Below are 20,621 nucleotides of genomic sequence, written 5' to 3'. Positions count from 1 at the left end.
TTTGCTCTTGGACTCAACTGACTTTTATCAAAATGTTTAAAATCAAGTTTGAAAAGCTCAAATATCTTGCTTTTCACCACTCATTGAACAAAATAGGAACAACCCTAATTTTCTCTTAGTCAAATTGCTGTTGAGCAAAGTATTCCTTTAACCTTAAGTATTAATGACTTCACAAATGTCTTCAAAAATAAAATTTCAATCATTACAGAAAAAAATATTAATAACCATTTCAAAGACATATCATTATAATGTGATGATCCTATTCCTGATGTAATAAAAACAGACAATGTTTTGAATGTGTTATTTTGTAAGGGTAGGTGCACAACTCATTGCAAGAATGCAAGATCTGCATGAATATGGACTGTGTAAAATCAATAGGTAGCACATTGTTAACTCAAACAACGAACATCATTTCATATCAAGCTTATGTTTATTAACTGCTTGAGAGAAAATAAAGAAGCAAAATTCAGTATTGTTAACAAAGGTAGCATGTGCTAGTAGAACTACTTATTACGCTAGCATCTAAAGAGCTGAAGATGATATTATTAGGTAAGGTTTGTCTTTTCAGTTTATCGTGTTTATTGCATTGCTTTATCCCATGAAAGACTTTAATCCATACTGACCTGTATTTAACTTGAATTCTACTTTCAATTAGCACACATATGGATATTTTAATTAACAGTTCTGTTGCAATATTACGACTTTTGCATCCCATATCAGAATTGTAAATTTTGTAAATTCAAAACAAAAAGTAGAATTCTATGTAGTTCTCAGGTTCACTTCCTTGGACATCCATGGAGTTTGTATACCTGGACCAGGTCCTGTATTCCCACACAGGCAGAATGATATTCCCTAGTCTGGCACTCGGCAGTTGTGGGCCAGTACTCAATCCAGGTTCTCTCACCAAGCACATACTGGTATCTGAGCAAAGAAAAGTGAGAGGAAAAAACCAAAAACATTGGGTCTTCACACAGGCAAGTTTAAAAAGTCAGAAATATCATATGTATTGTAACACTATGAGCAGCAACATGATAACATTTGATTGAACCTTAAATCTACCTTGCTTGTTTGTTTGGGATTTATTTCATAAAATTGGTGCAAATTGGCTTTAGTTTAATTCAGTTTGGTGGGCAAAGAACCAGGGAGCGGCGTGGCGAACAAGAAGCGGGACCCTGGTTACAAAGAAAAACTCAGAGCCTTCAGGAGGAGAGCGCCTTCATCCTCAGGAAATTGAGGTCTACCCACTCTGTTTTCAATACTTGAGACTATTATATTCGGTTTATGGTGCAAAATAAATAAATAAGTAGGTTTTCTCAGAGGTAGTTTCTATGGTGAGACCTTAGCCATCAAGGACCTCCTTCACAGACTGATGAAGATGCTGCCTTTGGAGGTGAAGCAGGGTCCATCTCAGAGACCTTTACCTTGGAAGTTAGGACCTCAGTTTGATTTTTGGTCCTCTTTGATGTTATCTTTTTTATGTGTTCTATGCTCAGTGTTTACAAGGGTGAGCGGGGAGCCCATCAAACTGTGTATAATAACTACAGGGGCTGCAACTTAAATGAGTAGCAGGTTAACGAAACTGGTGTCAATCAACATCAGTGGTGATGTGAAATAGGTCCCTGTACCATTTCAGATCATAATTCTATTTATGATGACATCTGCCTGAACAGGAAAAATAGATCTACCTTATGGAGGTTGAACACAAACATTCTAAATTACCCATATGCTAAAGAGAGTTTGAAAAAAGAAATAGAGATTTAATTAGATTATAACGAGAATGAGGAGGTGTCACAGGGAATATTATGTTGCACACTGAAGGCACTGATTAGAGGCGAAATAAACAGTATATCCTCCTACCTGAAAAAATCAAGTAGGGAAAATTTTCACTTGGAAGAGAAATTGTTAGATCTGCAACATCTACATTCTGTGATGCTGAATGCTGATATTAAACCTGATATAATAAGATTTAAAAATGAAACAGATGACATATATGCAATGGACATAAGAAAAAAAATCTTTCTATAATACCCTTTTGTATCATATTTGATACAAGAGTTTTGGAGACCTCGATCTCATAAACATGATTAATACTTGCCATAATTTCAAAATGTTACGGACCAAACTCTCTCTCTCTCTCTTTTTTTAAAATCTAAAATTAACATTGTTGTTAACAAAAAGTTGCCCCAAACACCCAAATGTATCAAATGCAATACATAAAAATATAATAATAAAAATAATATATACTTTATTGATCCACATGGGGAAATTCCCCTCTGCATTTAACCCATTCACTCAGTGAAGGAGTGGGCAGCCATTTGGCACCCCGGGACCAGTGTGTAGGGATGGTACCGGGCTCAGGGGTACCTCAAGGTAGCCGTTCAGTTTTCCTTTAACCTTTGAAACCATATTTCTGGGCAACATACCAGTGAATAAACTGAATTCTAATGATAGAAACCTTTGTATATGCATAAGTATAAAAGAGACCTATACAACTGTCTTTCTTTCTCATAGTGCAGAGGGATACCTTCTACAGAATATGGTCTAAGTCAGGGGTGTCTAACTCCAGCCCTCAATGGCTGGTGTCCTGCAGGTTTTAGATATAACCCTGGGTCAACACACCTGAATAAAGTGAAAAGTTCATTGCCAGGCATCCGAAGAATTTCAAGACATGTTGAGGAGATAATTTAGCCATTTAAGTCAGCTGTGTTGGATCAAGGACACATTTAAAACCTGCAGGACACCAGCCCTTGAGGCCTGGAGTTGGACACCCCTGGTCTAAGTGGACAGAATATGTTGAGCCTGTGAGGTGTGATTTTCTATGAACCGTGCCACTTTTAATGCTCCTGGGCTGATTCAAATACTCATGCTAATATTGTGATGGTAACTTGGCTACCTGCTACCCCTCACCCAAGCTCCAACAGGTTTTTGTTTGTTTTGTTTTTTATTTGTTTTTTTTCTCTGTTCTTAAAACTAAAAGTTAAAAAATGTGAAAGCAAAAGCAATATAGAAAGTCATACTACTGCTATTGTCTAATGTGCTTTCTCAATAAAAGAGTTTTCTTTTTTTTTTTAAAAAAAAAAGAAGAAATGCACAAGATCCACACACATGCACATATATAAAAACTCACATTCTTTTTTCATCATCTTTGTAAATGTCTTTGGATGTGCCCATGATAAGGTAGGTTTTACTTGCTGTTAGACCCTGAGCCTTTCTGCAGTGCTGAGAGCTAATGAATATGCGTGGTTGACCTTCTGGACCAACATCGGTATTTCCTGCAGTTAGAAGACAAAAAAAAAAAAAAAGAAAAAAAAAAAGAAGACAAATTAGAAGAAATTTCTTTTACTGAATATATATATACACATATACACACACACACACACACACATATATATATATATATATATATATATATATATATATACAGTGGGGCAAAAAAGTATTTAGTCAGCCACCGATTGTGCAAGTTCCCCCACCTAAAATGATGACAGAGGTCAGTAATTTGCACCAGAGGTACACTTCAACTGTGAGAGACAGAATGTGAAAAAAAAATCCATGAATCCACATGGTAGGATTTGTAAAGAATTTATTCGTAAATCAGGGTGGAAAATAAGTATTTGGTCAATAACAAAAATACAACTCAATACTTTGTAACATAACCTTTGTTGGCAATAACAGAGGTCAAACGTTTACTATAGGTCTTTACCAGGTTTGCACACACAGTAGCTGGTATTTTGGCCCATTCCTCCATGCAGATCTTCTCGAGAGCAGTGATGTTTTGGGGCTGTCGCCGAGCAACACGGACTTTCAACTCCCGCCACAGATTTTCTATGGGGTTGAGGTCTGGAGACTGGCTAGGCCACTCCAGGACTTTCAAATGCTTCTTACGGAGCCACTCCTTTGTTGCCCGGGCGGTGTGTTTTGGATCATTGTCATGTTGGAAGACCCAGCCTCGTTTCATCTTCAAAGTTCTCACTGATGGAAGGAGGTTTTGGCTCAAAATCTCACGATACATGGCCCCATTCATTCTGTCCTTAACATGCATCAGTCATCCTGTCCCCTTGGCAGAAAAACAGCCCCATAGCATGATGTTTCCACCCCCATGCTTCACAGTAGGTATGGTGTTCTTGGGATGCAACTCAGTATTCTTCTTCCTCCAAACACGACGAGTTGAGTTTATACCAAAAAGTTCTACTTTGGTTTCATCTGACCACATGACATTCTCCCAATCCTCTGCTGTATCATCCATGTGCTCTCTGGCAAACTTCAGACGGGCCTGGACATGCACTGGCTTCAGCAGCGGAACACGTCTGGCACTGCGGGATTTGATTCCCTGCCGTTGTAGTGTGTTACTGATGGTGACCTTTGTTACTTTGGTCCCAGCTCTCTGCAGGTCATTCACCAGGTCCCCCCGTGTGGTTCTGGGATCTTTGCTCACCGTTCTCATGATCATTTTGACCCCACGGGATGAGATCTTGCGTGGAGCCCCAGATCGAGGGAGATTATCAGTGGTCTTGTATGTCTTCCATTTTCTGATGATTGCTCCCACAGTTGATTTTTTCACACCAAGCTGCTTGCCTATTGTAGATTCACTCTTCCCAGTATGGTGCAGGTCTACAATACTTTTCCTGGTGTCCTTCGAAAGCTCTTTGGTCTTGGCCATGGCGGAGTTTGGAGTTTGACTGTTTGAGGCTGTGGACAGGTGTCTTTTATACAGATGATGAGTTTAAACAGGTGCCATTCATACAGGTAACGAGTGGGGGACAGAAAAGCTTCTTACAGAAGACGTTACAGGTCTGTGAGAGCCAGAGATTTTCCTTGTTTGAGGTGACCAAATACTTATTTTCTACCCTAATTTACGTATAAATTCTTTACAAATCCTACCATGTGAATTCATGGATTTTTTTTCACATTCTGTCTCTCACAGTTGAAGTGTACCTCTGGTGCAAATTACTGACCTCTGTCATCATTTTAAGTGGGGGAACTTGCACAATATATATATATATATATATATATATATATATATATATATATATATATATTAGGGGTGCAACGATATTCGTATCGATATTGAACCGTTCGATACAGTGCTTTCGGTTCGGTACGCATATGTATCGAACAATACAACATTTGTAATTTCTTTTATCAATTTTCCTTCTGACAATGCTGTCTGTGTTGAGCGCTCAGTGAATCTGTGTTCGACTACTCTGCCTAGGCTGCACTGTCGAGCGCAGATCCACTGAGCGCTCAACACAGACAGCATAGTCAGAAGGAAGAGCGCAGGGCAAGCTAGCGAGACAGAAGTTAAACTCTACTTGCAACAGGCAAATTGAACCTCATTCAGATCTGGCGTTTGGAATTATTTTGGTTTTCATGTGACGTATGACCCTGAAGGTAAGCGAGTCATGGACTAAAGTAAAACAGTATGTTGGATGTGCCATGCAATGCTCAATTACATTGGTGTGAACTAGTGTGTTAGCGCAGTTAGCTCGTTAACGTGTTGGCCGTCTAGCCCCATGCACGGAGTGATCGGCGGTAGCTCGTTAACGGAGATTTGCCGTGTTGTGGCGTTAAGGTCATTTCAACGAGATTAACCTGAAAGCACTAGTGGGAACACAACGAATATGACTGCACATTTACGCCGACATCATCCTAGTGCAAAGACAAGTGGAAGCAGACAAAAAAAAGCAAGCATGCTACTAACTTTAGCCGAGTCATTTAGACAGCTGTTAGCACATGATTCTCCTTATGCTGCTGAGAATATAGCCCAGAAGAAGCGGATAGTATAGCTTTTATTTTGGAAAGAGCCATTTCTCTGTAATAAACTCTCTTTTCCAAAGATGAGTGATTCCTCAATCAGATACAGGGCTCGCAATATCGCTAGCCCGACGTCCTGGAGCTAGCGATTTTTTTCAGTCGGGCTACCAAAATCTTTCTCTTCCCTGCCCGTCGGGCTATTGTAGGAAAAATATATGTCAATGCTTTTGCATTCTTTCAGAAATGTAGCTGGGTAATTATGTCATTGGCATCGGTGAGCCACTGTCAATATGTGACATATTGAAGTCGCGTTTGAATTTGCGCTTGTTTTTTTGCTTTCACTTTGCAATCGTGCGAACTGTGTATAGAGAGCGACAGCACTGATCTGTGAGTGATGATAATTTGTGCACCAATTCCTCTGACATCGTCTTATTAATCGTTAGCTTACTATGCAAACATGACAAGTGAAATCTCCCGCAGCAAGCTTAAACATGTGAGAGGTTGATCGCGCAGAGAATCGCTGAGCTTATGTGAGTGAGCGTGTAAAAGCATTTCAGTTCTGCTGAGCCAAATAAGACAGGTCAGGGTGAAGAAGTGACAGCCAAAGAAAAGCTTACCACAAAACGGAGAACTTATGACAAATCAGACTATAAGGCAAAAAGAAAGTGCAGCTTTATGGTTTCATGGACAAAAGAATTTCTGTGGCTGCGATATGATGAGCTAAATAACCAGGGCTGCACATAAGTGGTCCGCAGGTGCGCATTCGCTGTCAAAATAAAAAACACGCACAAGGGTTAGGGTTAAATTTAAAAACTGTACTTTTGAGTTAAAATATATATTTATAATTTTAATAAATGACAAATTAAAAATGCATGAACATTTTTTTGTATCGAAAAAATATCGAACCGTGACACCAAAGTATCGAACCGAACCGAACCGTGAATTTTGTGTATCGTTGCACCCCTAATATATATATATATACATATACATATGTATAAATAAACTTTATGTCTACCTATGAACCGCAGAGCTTAATAGAAAGTCATTAAAGAAAAAGGAAATTAACACCCACCTTCCTTGATGACTTCAAGAATTTGTACTCTGTAAAAGTCAGTGGACCAATAGGGTTCCAACTCTTCCACTCTCACTTTGTAAACTGAGAAGAAGCAAGTTGTAGATCGTTAAACCATTTGCTTGTTTTCTCACTTTTTCATTAACAAATATCTCTTACCAAAATCTATACTGCCAGCCTTTGCAACTTCACAGGCCTTTGCAATGCGATCTTCATTGCCGACTTCATTCTTTCTCTGAAAACTGCAATTCTCTGGAAATACAGCATTGGTCCAAAGTAAATTCACAAGCGATGACTCGAATGACTGAGCAGATGTGAATGCGTTCAGCTGTTCATATTATTCCTAGATGTTGATTTTCTTTCAACACTGTAATTGTGTAAGATGAGTGTTGTAAAAGGCACCAACAAATTGTATCATTAATATTATCATTATCATTAATATCATTATTGTTGTTATTAATATCATTATTATTGTTTTTGTTGTCGTTAAAAGTTATAAAATATAAAAGTTATATTTTCAAGACATGTTATCCGCTATAAAAAGCCAGGCCAGGCAAAACGCCTTTCATGTGTTTCTGTGTTTTATCCTCAGTTACTTTGACATAAAGGCATCTGCTGTGATGCTTACACCTCTGTTGAAGTCCCACAAGTGTCAACTTTGTTTTTATACATTGATATAAAAATATGGATATGTACTGATAAATGATTAGAAGTATAATATTTCTGACTGAAAGAGTCACAATGGAATGGAATCAAATCGAATCAGGGATCAAACCAAATTGGGACCTAGTGAATCTGAATCGAATCAGTTATAAAAATTAGTGAGGATACCCAGCCCCACTGAAAGAATTTTGCTGAATTAGAACAGATAGTGCAGCCTCGCACAATTCGGAATTCATCCTAATAGTTATATAATCACGTATCAATAAATATTAGTGACCATAATCCACTGCCAGCCATACATGCTAATGCCATAACATTGGGTTAATGATTGAGAGATGATCTGGAATGCTTCTAATTATGAGCTTGGTTTCATCTTTCCAATGTTTTTTTTTTTTTCAGAACTGTCCAGGCTGTTTTAGAGCTTTTCTGTCAAAGTCTAATTTGAGTGTAACCAGAGGTTTTCATACGTTTTTACTCAGAGGGATCTTTTGATAGTAGACTAGACAATGATATGAGTGCCATAATGTGAAGAAGATTTTCTTAACCGTGGAAAGAATCCACTTGTCTAATTACTTTTGAGCCTCTTAAAATGGGGATAAGATATACAAATGTCTTTAATTCTTAAACACTGCAAAAGTTGTTATGCAAGCATGCTACTTTCTAAATATATGAGTATTCAAAGCTCTGATTATGATAAAATATTGTATAGTTTATAAGCAAAGGAGGATGTGAGACTGTATGGTTGTCCACATGCCCTCCAATTTGTTGTGATTGACAAAAGATTAAAAGAAATTAGTAGCTACTATTCTGTTGTCTGCAGCATGTGATGCTCTGCTACACACAAACCATCAATAAAGGTCGCATCTTTCAAGGTAAGTGTTAATGTCTTTTGTCACTGACTGTTTCTTTAAGTTCCAAATAGAATAAATTCAAACGGAATAAATATATAAGTAGATAGTGTGGTAATGTTCTTTACCTTCTGCACATACACATTCCTTTCTTCCACTACACAGACTTAATAGTTCTGCATTTTTCCTTTCAGGGTGATAGAATTTCACACAAGGTTTCTCTGCAAGAAAAGAAGATGTTGAAAAATACTTTGTTTTCACTCATGGGATGTCACACCAGCCAATATATATATCTATATATCTATATCTATATATATGTGTGTGTGTGTGTGTACATATATATAACCATATAATATAACCATATATATGTACACATACACACACACACACACACACACATATATATATATATATATATATATATATATATATATATATATATATATATATTACAGTCTTTGTTGACCAAGAAAACCATAAAATTCTCATCATGTTTTTGGAAACTGACATTTGTTATATTGATATCTGATTTTAGAGACTCACTGTTGTTGTATTCATAGACGGACACTGCAGTTGGTTGCAAGAAGCTTGCTTCCATAGTTGAATGGATCCTGAAAGTGATTATCTCTGGCTGTACGCTACTAATCTGCGGAGAGGTGTCCCACAAAGGTAAAATATGTGTAGGTAGTGCAAAACACAACTGAAACACACATGCTGAACAGCAGACTTTGTAATTAGGCAGGGATGACCCTTTAACACTGGCATACTTGAGAAAATGGGATTAAAATTACCTAAATTTGAGGAGAAATCAACACAATAGCTCTTTGAAGTATATCAAGTAGCTATTATATTGAACATATTTAGTAGTGAAGTATGTCTATGATTATATAAATAAAAGGCAACTTATCAGTCACAAAAGAAACACAAACATAAGTCGTCTGAATTTCAGAAAGAAGCCATACAGACGATCTTACCTTATTCAGGTAAATGATGAGTGAGCCCCTTTCTGAAAGATCCGTATTGCTTTCATATCTTGAAATGATCCTGGAGTGGCTTTTAGACAACTGCACACACAGAATTTAAAAGTAACTGGTTAGTACAAATAATAAGTTATTGTGCATTCTTGCTTTGGATACTTGTGTCCTTTTAAGCTCTTACAGCATCCAAGTCATTTTTGTTAAATGTGAATCCAGTTGGCAAACCAACATCTATAATTGACATGGATGCATTGCGCTCCTCTTTAAACCTGCATAGGCAAAAAATAGATTGGTTAAAACAAAAACACAAGCACAGAAATTTATTTGAATGTGCTGTTCAGAACAGTCCAATTTGGAAGTACTTACAAAACCTCTATTGTCAGCTTGTATATCTTCTCATCTTCATCTAGTTTCTCTGCAAAAGCAATGCATTTGATGAGCAAAATACAAAAAAGACAGACACCCATATATACCAAAAACAACAGGGAGATGGACATTGAAATTTACCTGGGACAATCTGCACAGACAAGTTGAACAACTCACAGTCCTTCTCTAATACCTTAGGCAGAGCGTAATACAGCGACATGATCTGAAAATGGCAGAAAGATCTTACTTGTATTGGACTGAGGTGGTAATGTGCTTTGAGGAACAAGTTATTAAACTGAGCTCACTTGAGTGTAGAAATAGATTTCGAATGAAAGCTTCATCCTTTAACACTTTAAGGAGCAAGTGTTTCGCTGATCTTCATCTCTTTTGATGGCAAATGAACTGAATCATTTCTTCAACAGATTTGATTCATCCATGAGGCAGTCTTCAACATCGGCTGCAGACTCACCCACCCCCACTGCTGCTGTTCCACCTCTGACACCTCAGACACTTCACACCTCCTCTATTCACCCTGCTCACTCCTCCCCACCCCCAACAACAGCATCCAATACACACTCAACACAAGGATCCAGCCTGTCTTTCTCAACCACCCAGGTTAGGAGGGAACTGAGGAGGATTAAAGCCAAGAAGGCAGTGGGCCCAGATGGCATCAGCTCAAGGGTCGTCAGGTCCTGCGCAGACCAACTGTGTGGGGTGATGGAGCACCTCTTCAACCTGAGCCTGAGGCTGGGGAGAGTCCCACAGCTCTGGAAAACCTCCTGTGTTGTACCAGTGCCAAAGACTTCACGCCCCAAGGACCTCAACAGCTACAGGCCGGTGGCTCTGACATCCCACCTGATGAAGACCCTGGAGTGGCTGGTCCTGGCTCAGCTTCGGCACTTGGTGAGCTAATCATTGGACCCACTTCAGTTTGCCTACCAGCCTGGCACTGGAGCGGATGATGCCGTCATTCACCTCCTACATCGTTCCCTTGCTCACCTGGAGACCGCTGGGAGCACTGTGAGAATCGTGTTCTTTGATTTCTCCAGTGCCTTCAACACCATTCTTCCCACGGTCCTGAAGGACAAGCTGGAGAACTAAGGAGTGGACCATCACCTCACTACCTGGATTTTGGACTACCTCACCGACTGACCACAGTATGTGAGGACTCAGAGCTGTGTGTCGGACAGGGTCGTCTGCAGTACAGGGGGCCGCACAGGGAACGGTTCTGGCTCCGTTCCTCTTCACCATCTACAATGCAGACTTCTCCCACAACTCCACCCAGTGCTTCCGCAGAAGTTCTCTGATGACTCTGCAATAGTCGGCCTCATCACTGATGGGGACGGCAAGGAGTACAGAGGACTGACCCAGGACTTTGTGGACTGGTGCCAGCTGAACTACCTCCAGATCAACACTAGTAAAACCAAGGAACTGGTGGTAGACTTCCGCAGGCACAAGCATTCTCCACTGCAACCACTGAACATCCAAGGTATGGACATTGAGGCTGTGGACAGCTACAGGTACCTTGGTGTTCATCTGAACAACAAACTGGACTGGACTCATAACTCAGACGCCCTCTACAGGAAAGGGCAGAGCAGGCTGTACCTGCTGCGGAGACTCAGGTTGTTTGGAGTGAAGGGCCCACTCCTGAAGACCTATGACTCTGTGGTGACCTCAGCCATCTTTTACGGTGTGGTCTGCTGGGGTGGCAGCATGTCTACCGGGGACAGAAAGAGACTGAACAGGCTGATCAGAAGGGCCAGCTCTGTTCTAGGATGCCCTCTGGACCCAGTGGAGGTGGTGAGTGACAGGAGAATGTCGACCAAGCTGTCATTCCTGTTGGACAACATCTCCCACCCCATGCAGGAGACTTTGACAGCACTGAGCAGCTCCTTCAGTGGCTGCGGCACCCACAGTGTGGGATGGAGAGATTTCGCAGGTCTTTCCTCCCCACTGCTGTCAGACTTCACAACAAAGACTTTAACTGATCAAACACACACATCGACACATGTGCAATAACACTAAGTGCAATACTCTTTTCTGGCATCGTTGTATTTTTACTCAGTTGTATATAGCATTTGTATTCTATTTTTATCCTATTGTATGTTTTATTCTATTTTATTCTACTGTATATAGTATTTTATTTAATTTTATTCTATTCTGCACAGTTGTGTACTGTATTTATTCTTATTGTATTCTAATTTTTGCTTCATAACTTTTGCACTGTCCACTTCCTGCTGTGACAAAACAAATTTCCCACGTGTGGGACTAATAAAGGTTATCTTATCTTATCTTATAATATTTCAAGTGTTCAGCATTTTTCTCATTCAAAGATACATTTTTAGCAAACTGTAGTTGGTAATAAGTAGAGTCAATAAAGAGCAAGAGCTAATGTTTACTAATGAACCTTACCTACCCAACAACCCTGAATTCTTAATTTTAAACTAAAAATGAGTTTACCTTTCTTTAGATGTGCATTTATTAAAAAACAAACAAACTAAACATTTCTTTTAACAAGGACCCCTTTTTAAATTGTAAATCGTAATACTAAAGCTAAACGTCTACAAAGCTGTTACAAATGTATGCAGCACATGTAATTACATGAATGAGTGCCATATTTACCTTTAAAACTGCTTCTCCATTTCCTGTGGCATTCACTTGTATATCCTTGTTTATAGCAGGGAACTATTGAGATTCAAAATATAAAAAATGATTAGAAATATTGAGAAAAAAATTTATATATATATATATATATATATATATATATATATATATATATATATATATATATACATATATATATATATATATATGTATGCAGCACATATATATATATATATATATATATATATATATATATATATATTAGGGGTGCAACGATATTCGTATCGATATTGAACCGTTCGATACAGTGCTTTCGGTTCGGTACGCATATGTATCGAACAATACAACATTTGTAATTTCTTTTATCAATTTTCCTTCTGACAATGCTGTCTGTGTTGAGCGCTCAGTGAATCTGTGTTCGACTACTCCGCCTAGGCTGCACTGTCGAGCGCAGATCCACTGAGCGCTCAACACAGACAGCATAGTCAGAAGGAAGAGCGCAGGGCAAGCTAGCGAGACAGAAGTTAAGCTCTACTTGCAACAGGCAAATTGAACCTCATTCAGATCTGGCGTTTGGAATTATTTTGGTTTTCATGTGACGTATGACCCTGAAGGTAAGCGAGTCATGGACTAAAGTAAAACAGTATGTTGGATGTGCCATGCAATGCTCAATTACATTGGTGTGAACTAGTGTGTTAGCGCAGTTAGCTCGTTAACGTGTTGGCCGTCTAGCCCCATGCACGGAGTGATCGGCGGTAGCTCGTTAACGGAGATTTGCCGTGTTGTGGCGTTAAGGTCATTTCAACGAGATTAACCTGAAAGCACTAGTGGGAACACAACGAATATGACTGCACATTTACGCCGACATCATCGTAGTGCAAAGACAAGTGGAAGCAGACAAAAAAAAGCAAGCATGCTACTAACTTTAGCCGAGTCATTTAGACAGCTGTTAGCACATGATTCTCCTTATGCTGCTGAGAATATAGCCCAGAAGAAGCGGATAGTATAGCTTTTATTTTGGAAAGAGCCATTTCTCTGTAATAAACTCTCTTTTCCAAAGATGAGTGATTCCTCAATCAGATACAGGGCTCGCAATATCGCTAGCCCGACGTCCTGGAGCTAGCGATTTTTTTCAGTCGGGCTACCAAAATCTTTCTCTTCCCTGCCCGTCGGGCTATTGTAGGAAAAATATATGTCAATGCTTTTGCATTCTTTCAGAAATGTAGCTGGGTAATTATGTCATTGGCATCGGTGAGCCACTGTCAATATGTGACATATTGAAGTCGCGTTTGAATTTGCGCTTGTTTTTTTGCTTTCACTTTGCAATCGTGCGAACTGTGTATAGAGAGCGACAGCACTGATCTGTGAGTGATGATAATTTGTGCACCAATTCCTCTGACATCGTCTTATTAATCGTTAGCTTACTATGCAAACATGACAAGTGAAATCTCCCGCAGCTTACACATGTGAGAGGTTGATCGCGCAGAGAATCGCTGAGCTTATGTGAGTGAGCGTGTAAAAGCATTTCAGTTCTGCTGAGCCAAATAAGACAGGTCAGGGTGAAGAAGTGACAGCCAAAGAAAAGCTTACCACAAAACGGAGAAGTTATGACAAATCAGACTATAAGGCAAAAAGAAAGTGCAGCTTTATGGTTTCATGGACAAAAGAATTTCTGTGGCTGCGATATGATGAGCTAAATAACCAGGGCTGCACATAAGTGGTCCGCAGGCGCGCATTCGCTGTCAAAATAAAAAACACGCACAAGGGTTAGGGTTAAATTTAAAAACTGTACTTTTGAGTTAAAATATATATTTATAATTTTAATAAATGACAAATTAAAAATGCATGAACATTTTTTTGTATCGAAAAAATATCGAACCGTGACACCAAAGTATCGAACCGAACCGAACCGTGAATTTTGTGTATCGTTGCACCCCTAATATATATATAAACATAATCATGTTATGCCACGTTATCCTTTCTTCTTTTTAATCTTTTTTAAATTAATTTTTCAATGAAAATCACAATTTTATAAATGTTTGTATTTTATTTGTATTTTATTTTATTTATGAAAATTCTTGTTCCCAACGATCCTCCTAGCAGGTTGATTTGATAAACATTGCACACTAAAAGCTAACTGCCCACTAAAAACTTTGGCTTTCCACTGGCAGAGGGACTTCAGTGTGTGGGATACAGAGTGGGATGGGTTGTGGAAAAACACCAATAACATCTAAAACTTACAGCTAAACACTCAGGTTGATAGGTCTGTAAAAGTAAATAAATAAATGTATAAGTAAATGATTATGAATTAAAGATAAGCCTGAAGTTTAGCTATACATTTGGTTTCATTGATGCAAAAACGGCTCAACATGAGTGATAGGGACACTAAGCTCAGCTCCAACTAACAGATATTAAACTAACTGAAGTTACTGCAGCAAACTGGCTAAGATTAGTAACATTGTCTTTGTAGGCTGTACTGTCATGATCTGTGCAGTCTGGATTTTCCTTCTTTCTCTGTTTTCTAAGCTGGAAATATGAGTCAAGTGTTCTTACTGGACCCACCTTCCAGTGGCACTTTGGATTTTTCTGGGCTTCAGCTCTCAACCCTGGTTCCAGTATCAACATGCAGGGCTTGTACCTTCACTCGCTGCCAAATTGTTGTTACCTCTAACTGGCTCATGCAAGTTCAGGACTAGTTTTTGCTTCATGTCCCATTTAACCTCAATTTCATTTTTCTCCAATAATTCTTTTGGTGAAACGAGAGCTGAAGTTTTCTCTTCCCCATTCCCAAATCCCAAACTCACCACCACACTTACTTGTTTGAACAAGATGCTCGGCTCACCTTTGATGTTCTTGTGGTAAAACGATTTGCCTTGCTGAAGCTGCACTTGTCAGTCATTGTTCTGCCGGGTAGCAGGATGTCTACATCCACATTATACTCTGGTTCTTTAGCATTGATCCAGTACTCTGAACTTGCCTGGTACACCATTATGGTAGCCTGAAGAAGAATATACGCATTAGACTGAGTCTTTCTATACTGACAAAAAAAAAAAAAATCGGTAAGGTTTTGCTACACAGACACATAATAAACTGTCAGAGGGACTTTTGTTTTACCTGAGTTGACCCATAACCTCCTTCTCCCTGTTGGTACTTGCCAAGCCATCTCACAATAGGTGTGGCTTCCTCATAGGCCTTTAATAAAGGAACATAAGCAACTAAGTCAGAAGACATATCCCGCAGTCATGGAAAAAATGTTTGTCTGAATCATTAAATAAACAAACAGTAGAATTCATGGCCATGTTTAATAATAGAAGAGCAGTTGTACATGCAGAATGCAAGGAGAACTGAAGGCACTGGGACTAAAACCACATATACATGAGGCTGATGTCATCAACACACTATGATAGAAGAGGCTTCAATTTTCTGGGAACATAAATAAATCGATAGCACATAAATAGATAGACCTGGTGACCAGTGATGGACATTAAGAACAACTGTGAAATTGGTGCAGTTGTCCGCACTAACCCAAACAATCATCCCTCACTCATGCGGCTCCGGAACAACAAATTCTAGTCCCTGATAAAAGGACTATATTTAGTCTCTCTGCTGACTTTTCATCTTGTGCCATTGTTAGTCAGAAAATTTAAACCCCCCCCCAATAAAAACTCAATCAATGAAGAAATCCCAAATATTGAAGAAATTTCAGTTTGCATCAGATGGGCCCCACTTTTGTAGCCAACAGTAACAGCCAATTTTATCTTTATTTATTTATTTTTAATCATTTTATTATTTATTTATTTATTTTTAGCTAAAGCATGTAGCATTGTTACTATGAGTCTATTACATGCTGATTATTAACCTAGGTGAATAAAAAAGCTAAACTAAATTTAAAAAAACAATTTTGATAGACCTTCAGAAAAACTAAGCCAACTATTGTTTAAGACAACGTAAAAAAACAAATAAATCACAAAGTCATTTAAGCCTTTCAAGACTGAAAAGTGTTACATGTTAGCTAAAATTAGTATTGGCTTTTATCAACTTTACTTGTTTATGTAATTTTCCCAGTTTGTTTTGAGGGGTTTGAGTTGAATTACACCTCTGTTGTATTTTCAGTGTAAGTGGGATTTGCTCACCTCAGCCTTGATAAGTGCGAGCAGAGCATAAGCTGTGGCCTCCAGTGTGTAATAACGTTCACCACGTACGTTCCAGTGGGTTCTGTCTGTGGAGGATCCATACATACAATTACAAAAAAGTTTTACAAATACATATATTTCGTTTTATTATTACTATTATTATTGTTAGTTGTTGTTGTGTTAACAAAATCTTTAAGCACACAAAGGCACTAAGTAGAAGGATTCCACATTTCTCTCATTTTTGAGAGCTGTATCTGCTGTATCTATTTTTCTGTCTCCCAAGAGCGTCTGTTTTCAGTTGTTTGATTTTAACTAGTAGATGGAATTGACCACGAGGCATTTTCATTTAACAAATAGGCAAGTGAGAGCTGAGAATTCCCTTTGATATGAGTATGAATCAACTGTTCTGTCGCTACATAATGCCATATATATATATATATAATAAGAATAAATAAAATAAAAATTGATAATCTTTGTAAACCAAAGATTGCTTGCACTTGCAATTTTTACACAGACCTCAAACTTAAACAGAGAGTAAATATCAGCTCTATCTCAAACTTATTCAAGAGTCATACTCATCCCTCATCTGAGGGATGATCTCATAGTTGACACCTCAGATGAGCTCAGTCATAATTAGCATTTTTTGCCCACATTCACAGGTTTTTATACTGTGAATATGGTCACTATCTGTTAAAATAGAGCCATGTTCAGGGCAGTGCAGAAGTACCCGTGTACTTCTAAATATCTTTGGTAAGGATATTTTTTTTAATTAAAATCAAGGTTTTTGATTTTTATCTGCGGAATTTGGAACTTTTTGATCAAAGTGGTATACCTTGTTTGGGATGAAAGTCGTCCTCAAACATATCTGGATCACTAAAACATAAATACACTAATTTAATCTTATGTTTAGGACAACTGTGTGAAACCACCTGAACTGATGAACTTGAAGAGGATCTCCTTGTTCAGTTTGTTTTCATTAGCCAGGGCATATGATGTCATTGCAACAGAATAAGGGTTAATGAGGCTGGGTAGACGCTTCTCCAGGTAGGCCACTGCTTTATTAATACTGTTTTGTAAACTCTGCACATGAAGCACAGACACCAAATGAAATATATAAGATAAATGCAGAAGATAAGATAAATCAATGAGACATAGATGCAAATATAACATCCAGATATAGTATATGGTCTTTGATGTAACTTTCCTAATGCCAGTGGGCTGCTGTTCTCCAATTTATTTGTAAATTATATAGAACAGTCAAATTTTTTATCTACACTATGTATTTCTTTTTATCTAGTGGATGTACAGTGCATGTAGGTATATACTCACATTAACAGAGGACCTGCAAATTTCTCGAGACTCCTGCATAGCAATCAGGCAGAAGGCTGTCATGGAGGCATCTGAATCTGTTCCTAACAGATCGCTCTACACATACACATATACAAAGGTAAACATTTCATTTTTGTATACAACCAAATTTAATAAATTATTTTTATTAAAATTAGGAAACTCACACGCATCGATTGACTGTACACATATCCAACTTCTTTAAACATGCCATCAGGTTGCTGCGTGTTCAGGATGAGAAACTTGATGGCATCACAGAGCACATCCACTCTGATCAGGTAATAAGCCATTGCAAAAACCTTGGCAACGTAGGCAGTCAACCTTACAGAAGAGAGAACATGAGCACCTCTGGATTATTTATTTTTCCCTAAAACAATACATCCATTATCTAACAATCATTTTGGAGTTTTGCTGACTCACCAGGTGCTGCCATCTTTGTAGGGGAAGACTGCAAAAGAGCCATCTTGCTTTCGATAAGTAAGTTCAGTTGTATAACCTGGACAAAACCAAAGGCAAAACATTTCATTAATTACCAGTCAACACTTGACTGAAATTTGCTGATTTGATACCATTTTGGAGAGCTTGTCTGCATGCCTCTGTGTGTTAAGCTACCTGTTGTTATGTGTTGAAGAGCTTCGTTACGCTTTTCAAAGCCCACAAACTCCCACTGATTTGTTTTGTCCAAATACATGGTTGCAATAACAGGCAAGGTCATGCTAGCCATGTTCTGTTCTCCGCAGCCACCGGGCTGTTTGATTAGAGTCCCCATAGATTTACCACTAATGGCGTTCTCCAATAGTGTGCTCATTTGCTCTCTTCCTGTATAGACATAAGAAAACCCACAGTTACTGAGTTGGAAATGGGGCTAATCTATTGATTACAAAGGTCAACAAAAAAAAATCTTTTTGTAATCATCAGAAACCACAACACACTTTTCTAAACCAGTTTTTGAGGATGATTCCAAATCTGCTTTCAGGTTTTTTGGTTTTTTTTACAGTCACAACAACTTTTTGAATTATGAGTAATATTAGTTTGCAATGGACTTGCATGTGTTTTTTAATAAACCAATCTTTAACTGTTTCAATATTTTCAGTGCGAACTCAGATAGGCGCACGCTGTGGCATAGATGTAATGGTCATTGTCGGGTAGCTAGCACTGTTTATTCAAAATCTTTTGGCATATGATTTTCTTGTGTATACTTTATGGAAGAAGTGTTAGCTTTGGGAAAATAAGGTTCTTGGTCTTACCACTTAGAAAGATTTGTGTTCTTGCAGCTGTATCTGGAACCATATCTGTTTCAGGAATGGCACTCTTGATGATTTCCACTTGTTTGCCATCTAATCGAAGAGACAGATAAGAAGTTAGTGGATTCTGAAATGATTGTATATAAAATAAACAAATAAATAATGAATAAATATATTTTGTTAAATATAAGTTATATATATTTCGCACATTGCAACTATTTAAACAGTAAAGTTACCTCTTCCTTTCCTAGCAGGGTCTAATAGTAGAGTTTTTGTATTATACGTCAGTACACCTGGAGGCTGAAAAAACAGTAGTTTTAAGATAAGGAGTAAACACTGTCTGAGTAAATTGCTAATACAGATAATTGCCTGTTAAAATCACAAAGAATTGATTCTGTTCATCTTGATCTTGCGTTTTCAGTGGGAGAAATGTTTCGTCACTCTTCCAAGTAATTTCTTCAGTCTCAGCTGATTGCAGGTTTCCCCAACCTTATAAACAGTATATATTTACGTCCAGATAAAAAGAATCAATTTGGGTGGCTTTCCTTACCTGGATGTTTGAGCAGGCATCAATGCATGTTGAAATGTTTTTAAATATTTTCTTGGTTATGTTACTCATGCTAATTTAATTTGTTGTAACTGCCCTTGAGTGTCAACAGAAGGTGTATTGGAGACAATTAGTGGTCTGAGACAGAAATGAGAGGTTCAAACCATTCTCATATGATATATCGAGTGCTGCAACAAATCTTTCTTACCACTACCCGCAGCATCTTCCTGATACCATCACTGCCACCATCTCTAACAGCTGCTTTAATCTCAATAGGAAAAAGTCCTTCCTTCATGGGGATAATGGTAAATGCTACAGCCCGTGTTGTTCCACTCCCAACAGTGACCTCCTGACGATACTTCCCGCGCTTATGAGCTGCACTGCACAAGTTGGTTTCTTCTTTCAGATCCACACGCACCTTGAAATGGGTAAAGATGGACAGTAGATTTTTTTTAAAAGCCACGACAATGCAGATACTTTGCTTTGAATATGGGATCACTGAATAATTCCATGACTGCGAAAGTCCCATATGATAACATATAGTTGGCCCACCACCATCATTCAAATTTTAAGTGTAGAGATTAAAAGATGCTGGTTGACATGTTTTAATAATCTTCATTCCATTAGGAGAGATTTTGCAGAAACCTACCTGTTACCCTTGACACTAAATCATATTTTTTAAACATCAGTTTCATCAGTCCTCTTGGCATCTTGGCATGGTATTTCCAGCAGTTCTAACTAATTCTGCACATTGGGGTTTAATAGCACAGACTCACTCTGATAAGCTCTTCTTCATAGTTGTGGAGAATTGCTTTAATTTCCAGCTGCTCTCCACGGACTGCAGAGTATGGCAGTCTGAGATCAATGAAGAATCTCTTCTGTACTAAGATCTCTAAATCATCATTCACACAGATACCTTCAAATGAGAGACAAATAAACATAAAACAAAAGCAAAAGAAAGCGCGAGACATTTGTGAGTGGAAATATAAAATACAATTTATGCTAAATCTAAAAAAAATAACACGAGTTGTACTTCTTCACTTTAGGCAGCAACTGTAACAACTTC

General features: G+C 38.3%; 1 protein-coding gene across 1 annotated transcript in view; it reads right to left on the bottom strand.

Annotated features, from left to right (window-relative positions):
* Positions 1–776: 776 nt before the first annotated feature.
* LOC309708468 (complement C3-like) overlaps positions 777–20,621 on the bottom strand; it is a gene marked incomplete at both ends in the record, with an annotated part of 37,718 nt that continues 17,873 nt past the window's right edge. Inside the window, 23 exon segments of the mRNA XM_082536545.1 lie at positions 777–921; positions 3,128–3,272; positions 6,827–6,910; positions 6,986–7,078; positions 8,466–8,558; positions 8,881–8,983; positions 9,312–9,401; positions 9,496–9,583; positions 9,681–9,729; positions 9,822–9,903; positions 12,303–12,365; positions 15,127–15,282; positions 15,399–15,476; positions 16,418–16,503; positions 17,347–17,497; positions 17,747–17,842; positions 17,932–18,085; positions 18,185–18,260; positions 18,377–18,583; positions 19,012–19,101; positions 19,245–19,308; positions 19,764–19,973; positions 20,332–20,471. Coding sequence (XP_082392671.1) covers positions 777–921; positions 3,128–3,272; positions 6,827–6,910; positions 6,986–7,078; positions 8,466–8,558; positions 8,881–8,983; positions 9,312–9,401; positions 9,496–9,583; positions 9,681–9,729; positions 9,822–9,903; positions 12,303–12,365; positions 15,127–15,282; positions 15,399–15,476; positions 16,418–16,503; positions 17,347–17,497; positions 17,747–17,842; positions 17,932–18,085; positions 18,185–18,260; positions 18,377–18,583; positions 19,012–19,101; positions 19,245–19,308; positions 19,764–19,973; positions 20,332–20,471 — 2,543 coding nt within the window.

The sequence above is a fragment of the Aulonocara stuartgranti genome, assembly GCF_965226115.1.
Source record: "Aulonocara stuartgranti genome assembly, chromosome: 6".
Lineage (NCBI taxonomy): Eukaryota > Metazoa > Chordata > Actinopteri > Cichliformes > Cichlidae > Aulonocara > Aulonocara stuartgranti.
This window is presented reverse-complemented; position numbering and strand designations above follow the sequence as displayed.